The sequence below is a fragment of the Stomoxys calcitrans genome, chromosome 2 (genome assembly GCF_963082655.1).
Source record: "Stomoxys calcitrans chromosome 2, idStoCalc2.1, whole genome shotgun sequence".
Classification (NCBI taxonomy): Eukaryota; Metazoa; Arthropoda; class Insecta; order Diptera; family Muscidae; genus Stomoxys; species Stomoxys calcitrans.
Genome location: NC_081553.1, coordinates 36,046,863 through 36,054,769, shown reverse-complemented (window position 1 = coordinate 36,054,769; position 7,907 = coordinate 36,046,863). Strand labels below are relative to the sequence as shown.

The following is a 7,907-nucleotide window of genomic DNA, read 5'->3' as shown; positions in this document are numbered from 1 at the left end:
CCAAGTGTTTGGGGGGCCGTCCCTCCCAATAACACCACCAAAAGAGGACAAATTTACGACCATAGCAGTATGGGGCTCAAATGAAAGCTCTTTGGGAGTAAAGTAGAAATATGATATCAATATTCGGGAAAAGTGTCAATGGGACAAACCACCCCCATAACACCACCCATATAGATCGCATTTGCTGACCATTTCAATATGGGACTGTAATAATAGGTATTTTAAAGTAGAACACGAATCTGATAGATATATGTTCAGTGCTAAGTCACTGAACGGCCGCCCCATCACCCAAAACACTCCCCAAACCGACTATGGAAACATGGGACTCAAATGAAAGGTATTTGGGAGTAGACCACGAATCTGATATCAAAATTCGGGTATTTCATTCAAGGCTCTTTTATTGTCGAATAGAAATATTCAAAGGATAATTTTGTTCCATATAAAGTAAAAGAAGGCGCAGCGTAGCGGGCCCGATTCAGTTAGTAAAAACATCATCATAATTTCTTACATCACAAAATGCCTATTAAACAGACATTTGTTTTCGAGTGTAAAGTGCAAATGAATTATGTTTAAACTATTAAAATTCATACTCAAACACTCTTCAAGTATGAGCTTTTAAAATTTGTTTGCAAAATTAAATTTGTTATCTTTTTTTCTTTATTTCTGAGGGGATTTTTTAAAGGTGGTTTACCAGCTAACTGTGTTAGTTGAGAAAACCCACATTTCAATGCAAGTGTATGCTACACTCTGGGCAAATTGAAACCCCCGATGGAAAACAGACGCATTTTACCTTTAACTCATGGTGTTGTTGATGGTTTGTCAAAGGTGTTGTTCTACAACTTACATGATTGATAAAACACACGCATACAATACACAGAAGCATAGCGACTGACACATTTTTTGAATTGTGTAGAAAATTTCAAAAATTTTCCTATCTACACAAATGTTTTAAAATACGTTTCCATAGGTTAAGTTGAAAAGAAAATTTTTCAGAAAATATATTAACCAAATTTTGGTAACTTGCGTTGGCATTAGATCGGACCTTTTTACCTGTTAAAATTATCACAATTAAATTTTCATAGAAAACTAGCGGGACCAGGTCCACTCCCCTGCTTCTTCTTTCACTCTCTAATATCTTTTATTTCAGCGTGGTCGATAAAAAGAAAAATCATTTTTAAGGTTGTTTTAGGGGTTGGACGACCCCAGACATATCGCTCAGAATGTGGATATCCAATTTGTGTTCTACTTTCAAATATCTTTCATTTAATTGTCATGGCTGGTAAATATCACGGGTTTGGGAGTGTTTTCGGGGTGGGCGGCCACCAAACATTTGAACTAAAAATTGGACATCAGATTCGTTTTATATTCGCAAATACCTTTCTCTTGTGTCCCATATTGTCATTATTGGTCTATATATCCTTTTTGGGGATGTGGTGGTCCCCCCAGTTACCTCACCCCAAATTTGGGTATAAAATTATTTTTATACCCTCTACCATAGGATGGGGGTATACTAATTCCGTCATTCTGTTTGTAACACCTCGAAATATGCGTCTAATACCCCATAAAGTATATATATTCTTGATCGTCGTGACATTTTAAGTCGAACTAACCATGTACGTCCGTCTGTCCGTCCGTCCGTCTGTCTGTCCGTCCGTCTGTCGAAAGCACGCTATCTTTTGAAGGAGTAGAGCTAGCCGCTTGAAATTTTGTACAAATACTTCTTATTAGTGTAGGTCGGTTGGGATTGTAAATGGGCCAAATCGTTCCATGTTTTGATATAGCTGCCATATAAACCGATCTTGGGTCTTGACTTCTTGAACCTCTAGAGGGCGCAATTCTCATCCGATTTGACTGAAATTTTGCACGTGGTGTTTTAATATCACTTCCAACAACTGCGCTAAGTATGGTTCAAATCGATCCATAACCTGGTATAGCTGCCATATAAACCGATCTTGGGTCTTGACTTCATGAGCTTTTAGAAGGCGGAATTCTTATCCGATTTGACTGAAATTTTGCACATAGTGTTTTGATATCACTTCCAACAACTGTGCGAAGTATGTTAAAAATCGGTCCATAACCTGATACAGCTGCCATATAAACCGATCTTGGGTCGTGACTTCTTGAGCCTCTAGAGGGCGCAATTCTCATCCAATTTGACTGAAACTTTGCACATCATGTTTTGATATCACTTCCAATAACTGTGCGAAGTATGGTCCAAATCGGTCCATACCCTGATATAGCTGCCATATAAACCGATCTGGGATCTTGAGTTCTTGAGCTTCTAGAAGGTGCAATTCCTATTCGATTTGGCTGTAATTTTGCACGTGGTGTTTTGGTATTACTTCCAACATTTATGCGAAGTATGGTCCAAATCGGTCCATACCCTGATATAGCTGCCATATAAACCGATCTGGGATCTTGAGTTCTTGAGTCTCTAGAGAGCGCAATTCTTGCTTGGATATTGAAAATCCTAAGCTGATAATAAAGAGTGCTTTAATGAGTGGTTAAACTAAGCTAAGAAATTCTTAAGTTTATTGTCTCTTAAATACTCAACTTATTGCGATTCAATTATAGGCCTCATGGGTGAAAGTTAATTTCAGCCATATTAATCACAATATGCCTTAGCGGTTTAATACTGAAGCAACTCTTGAACGAAACAATCTATTTCGCTCTTGGGTAAAGAGAATTTTGTGGCTCTGAACCAGTCTATAAATTGAGCTCAAACTGCTAAAATCGCTTTCAATTAGTTCGGAGTCGGTGTAGTCTAAGCAACACACGGGTGTTGATAATTTTTTTGTTGTTACTTTTTCTTCCGTTGAATTGCAATGTTAGTCATCTCATTTGTTTTTGGCATTTTGTTGATAACATTTTGCAATGGCACAGAGACAACCATCAATGTGGACACATCTTTGGGAGCAATAAAGGGCCTTCAGATGGAGACACGTTTTGGCCATAAATTCTGGTCATTTCGAGGCATACGCTATGCAGAGGCACCAGTGGGTGAGCTACGCTTTCAAAGTCCTCAACCCATAAGTGCCTGGAGACCCTCAATCTATGATGCTACACTAGATGGTCCTTTATGTCCTCAGGAAATCGAAAATCGTTCATGGATCTCAGAAGATTGTTTGCGTTTAAATGTCTATACCAAGTCTTTAAATGTGACATCGGGACTAAAGCCAGTCATAGTCTATTTTCATCCTGGTGGTTTTTATGCTGGCACTGGTATGAATCGCTATTTCGGTGCCGAACATTTTATGGAACGTGATATTGTCTTGGTGACCCTAAACTATCGTTTGGCTACGCTGGGATTCTTGGCTACTGGTACCAAGGAGGCAGTTGGCAATATGGGCCTGAAAGATCAAGTGACCGCCTTGCGCTGGATACAAACACACATAGAAAAATTCGGAGGCGACCCCAAGTCGGTTACCTTAATGGGCTATAGTGCTGGAAGTTTTAGTATTGGCTTACATATGATTTCCCCCATGTCTAGGGGTTTATTTCATAAAGCCATTATGCAAAGTGCTTCACCGTTGGCACAATTTCGTTATGAGCATCATCAAAAGCAGCTGGCGGAAAAACAAGCCAAGTTATTGAAGTGTCCTTTGGGCCCAGTGCAAGATATGATCAAGTGTTTGAAAAATGTTAGATAATATCATGAATATGCTAAAGCAGGATAATAACTGTTCTCTATCCCACCAATTGCAGAAATCTATGGAAGATTTTGTAAACACCACGCAGGACATGTTTTACTTCAACTGGAATCCTGTCTACAATTGGCTGCCAGTGGTAGAGCCTGACTTTGGCCAAGAACGTTTTCTGATCGAAGATCCCTACAAGACAATGATGAGTGGAAATATTTACAAGGTGCCCATAATAATGGGAGTAACCCAATATGAATTCCATTATTTGGCCTATTGTAAGTGAATTCAAGCAGCAATTATAAACTATGCTTTAATGTGAATCATTTCATTAGATACCCTTCGTAATGAAACTACTCGAGCCCTGTTTAGTCAACAGTTTGATAAGAATACTCCCCATTACTTCCTTTATGAAGCGGATACTCCCAAGTCACTGAGCATAAGCAAAGCCCTGCGTGACTTCTATTTTAAAAACAACTCCATTGCATATCCACAATCGGTGGAACCATTTGGTGAATTATATAGCGATGGCTTGATCATTTTCGCCTATCACCGTTTCCTGCAAATGGTCTCAAAGCATACCTCGGTCTATACCTATCTATTCACCTACAAGGGGCGTTATAGTCATTTTAAAAATCCCGATACCAATCAAACTTTGGGTAAGTATTCCAAAATGTATGACCTGAAGAAAAAAGTCAAAATTTTAATTTTCCTTTAAAGGTGCCATGCATCATGATGAGCTTTTATATTTGTTCTATGTACCTCTAATGACTCCCATGTTTGGTAAGACTGATCCCGAAAATGCCACCATTGAGAGATTAACCCGCATGTGGTATGAGTTTGCCCAAAAAAGGTAAGAAAATCCGAAAGGCAAACGAAAAATAATTTTACAACAACGTTCTTTTGTTTTAAGCAATCCCAATAATCCTTCGGACGAATATCTTTCCAAATTAAATTGGCCTTTGTATGATGAGAAGACGAAAACGTATTTGGAAATCGGTAATGATATGAATGTCAAAAGCGATGGTATCTATCCGGAACGTATGCAGTTGTGGGATCGAATATTCCCCTCCAATGATGTTATGGGCAAATGTTGATTTGATTTTTTAAACCCAAAATATAATTCTTATTACCTATGTGTGTGTGATAAGGGACCATTTTTATAGCCGAGTCCGAACGGCGTCCCGCAGTGCGACACCTCTTTGAGGAAAATTTTTTAAATGACCTAAACTGAACTTCATTTCCGTTGAAAATAAAGAACGAATTTGGTATCTATTTTCAGTAAAATGTGCCGGTGGTCACCCCAGCCCCAAAACACCCTCCAAACGGTTCATATTTACCGGCCATGGCAATATGGGGCTCAAATTAAAGGGATTTGGATGTGCAGCACGAATTTCATTGAATTGAGTCGAAATGTCTGAGGTGCCATCCCTCCCCTAATGAGAACATTACCCTATGGTAGAACATTACCACCAGGAACCGAGAAGGGGCAAATCCGCACACATCAATAAGTGCTTTCCGATTCATTTGAACTCAATGATAAGGGACCATTTTTTATAGCCGAGTCCGAACGGCGTCCTGCAGTGCGACACCTCTCCATGCATGGCACTGTACCTCGCAAAAGTTGCCAACATTAAGAGGGAATAAATACAGCTTTGTTCGATGTTCTCGCCAGGATTCGAACGCGTTCAGCGTCATAGGCTACAATGGCACGAATTCGATGTCTGCATTCAGGGCGAAGTGTCCCCACCGTAAAAAGATATTCGAGTTAAAGAAGGCGCAGCGGAGCGGGCCCGGTTCGGCTAGTCTTATATATAAAAATTAAATTTGTTTTGTTTGTTTGTGTGTTTCTTATAGACTCAAAAACGGCTGAACCAATTTTCTAGAAACTTTCACAGATGGTGCATAATGATCCCGTGGTGAAAAAAGGGTACAACATTTTTTGATATCTGAAGGGTTGCGAACCCTCCCGCTTATCCTAATTTTCAGAAACGCCAGATCTCGGTGATTGATGTTGCCATTTAAGCGTAATTTTGTGTGCTCTCTTAAAGTTACTTAAAATAAAAATTTGGTATCCAAATTTCGGATGGGATATCTAGGGGAGGGGCAGCCCCACCCCCAAAACCTACGAAATATATATATAGACCAATCATGACAATATGGGACTTATATGAAAGGTATTTAAGAGTAGAAAACGTATCTACTATCCAATTGTCGGACTAATCACCCATAAATCTGACAGATTTACCGACCTTGGCAATATAGGACTCAAATGAGAGGTATTTGCGAGTAGAGTACGAATATGATATCTAAATGAGGGGCCAAGCTCCTGGGGTTCCACCCCTTTCCCAAAAACATCCTCCAAAAAGGAAAAATTTACGACCAAAGCAATATGGTGCTCAAATGAAAGGTCTTTCGGAGTAAAGCACGAATCTGATATCAATATTCGGGAAAACGTGTCTATGGCGCTACCCCAGCCCCATAATACCACCCATATAGGAAGTATTTGCTGACCATTGCAATATAGGACACAAAAAAAACGTATTTTAGACTAGAACACGAATCTGATATATATTTTCAGGGCCAAGTTACTGAATGGCCACCCCATCCTCCAAACCGGTCATTTTTGCCGACTATGGAAATATGGTGCTTAAATGAAAGGTATTTGGGACGTATTTGCTCACTAAGACAATTTGGGTCTTCAAGACAGTGGAGCTCGATATTGATAGTTATTAGAGCCCATACCCCAAACCGGACATATTTGTTGACTTTTGCAATAAGGGGTTTAAATGAAAGGTATTCGAGATTAGAAAACAAGAAAATGGCAATATGGGGTTCATATGAAAGGTACTGGAGATATATAAGAATAGAGCACGATGTTGATATATTTTTAGGGCGAAGTGTGTGGGGGACCACCCCTCTCCCTAAAACACCCCTAAATCGGCCATATTTATCGACCATGTCAATGTGGGTCTCGAATGAAAGATGTTGGAGAAAGGAGCACAGAATTGTTACCCACTTTTGAGACCAATTTTCTATGGGGGGCTACCTTGCCCAAAATACGCCACAAACAGCAATTATTTACTGACCATCGCAATATGGGACTCAAATAAAGGTATATGGGAGTAGAATACAAATCTGATATCCATATTTGGAACCATGTATTTGGGGCACCGCCCCTTCCCTAAAACACCCCCCAAAGGGTAAAAATTTACCCACCATATGTGGCTCAAATGAAAGGTATTTGAAGCCGGCCCGTTTCAGCTAATCGTATATAAGAAAAACACGTTTTTAAGAAAATTTCTCACAACACCATGTTTTTTCTTAGATCCTTCATGGCAAAATGATTTGATATAAGAAACAATTCTTATACAGCGGTCAAAAAAAGTATTCATCATTAGCAAAATTGATAATAAATTCACTTATTTTGGGTAATTGAAGAAAATTTAAAGTAAACAAATAATGCAGTTTTATGCAATAGTTTATTTTTCGTAATATGTTTTAAAATAAATTCAAAAAATAAATTTAATTAGCGCAAAAAATGCAATTTTATATAATAACACCAAAAACAGAACAAAAAAAGTATTCATCATTGATGTGCTATCATCAAAGTCAAATTCAAATATTATTTGGGAATCCCCCTTTTCTGTTTTATTTAGTAAAGGAGGCTTTGCCCTTGACAGCAAATATTTAATTTCATTGAAAATATAGTTTTTGTCAAAATGGGTCGTAAGCAAAACGAGGTTTCTGATGAGGTAAAAGTTTTGATAATAAAACACCACAGGAATGGTTTAACTCAAAAAACTATCAGTGAAATATTAAATAGACCACGATCTACTATACAATCCATCATCAGAAAGTGGACAGAAACGAAAACTGTTGACAATAAACCAAGATCTGGTCGACCAAAAGCACTTTCAGTTGGAGATGTGCGTTGGTTAGTGCGGCAAGTTCAGAAAACTCCGAAGACAAATGCGACCATTCTTCGTAAAAACACTATGGAATATTTAGGGAAGGAAGTTACTACACAAACAATTCGAAATACACTCAAAAGGCATAGTTACAGAGGAAGAACTGCACGTAAGAAGCCCTTTATAAATAAAATAAACCGAGTGAAAAGGCTAAACTTCGCAAAAATGTATGTAAAACAGCCCGAATCATTTTGGAAAACAGTCATTTTTGCAGACGAGAGCAAGTTTAATCTTTTTGGGTGCGATGGAAAGGTCATAGTGTACAGAAAACCAAATACAGAGCTTGAAGAACGAAACA

At 38.6% G+C, this 7,907-nt stretch overlaps 1 protein-coding gene across 1 annotated transcript; it reads left to right on the top strand.

Moving 5' to 3' along the window:
• Positions 1–2,701: 2,701 nt before the first annotated feature.
• Positions 2,702–4,774, top strand: LOC106089175 (juvenile hormone esterase). The gene is made up of 5 exons (XM_013254958.2): positions 2,702–3,641; positions 3,706–3,916; positions 3,974–4,297; positions 4,359–4,491; positions 4,552–4,774. Exons 1-5 carry the CDS (start codon positions 2,826–2,828, stop codon positions 4,733–4,735), a joined length of 1,668 nt encoding a protein of 555 aa, XP_013110412.2. The 5' UTR covers positions 2,702–2,825; the 3' UTR covers positions 4,736–4,774.
• The last annotated feature ends 3,133 nt before the right edge of the window (positions 4,775–7,907 follow it).

Coding starts and splice junctions, on each gene's coding strand:
- LOC106089175 (XM_013254958.2), top strand. CDS start 2,826: ATGTTAGTCATCTCATTTGTTTTTGGCATTTTGTTGATAACATTTTGC. Junction 3,917..3,973: donor ATTCCATTATTTGGCCTATT/GTAAGTGAATTC, acceptor TCATTTCATTAG/ATACCCTTCGTAATGAAACT. Junction 4,492..4,551: donor TATGAGTTTGCCCAAAAAAG/GTAAGAAAATCC, acceptor TTTTGTTTTAAG/CAATCCCAATAATCCTTCGG.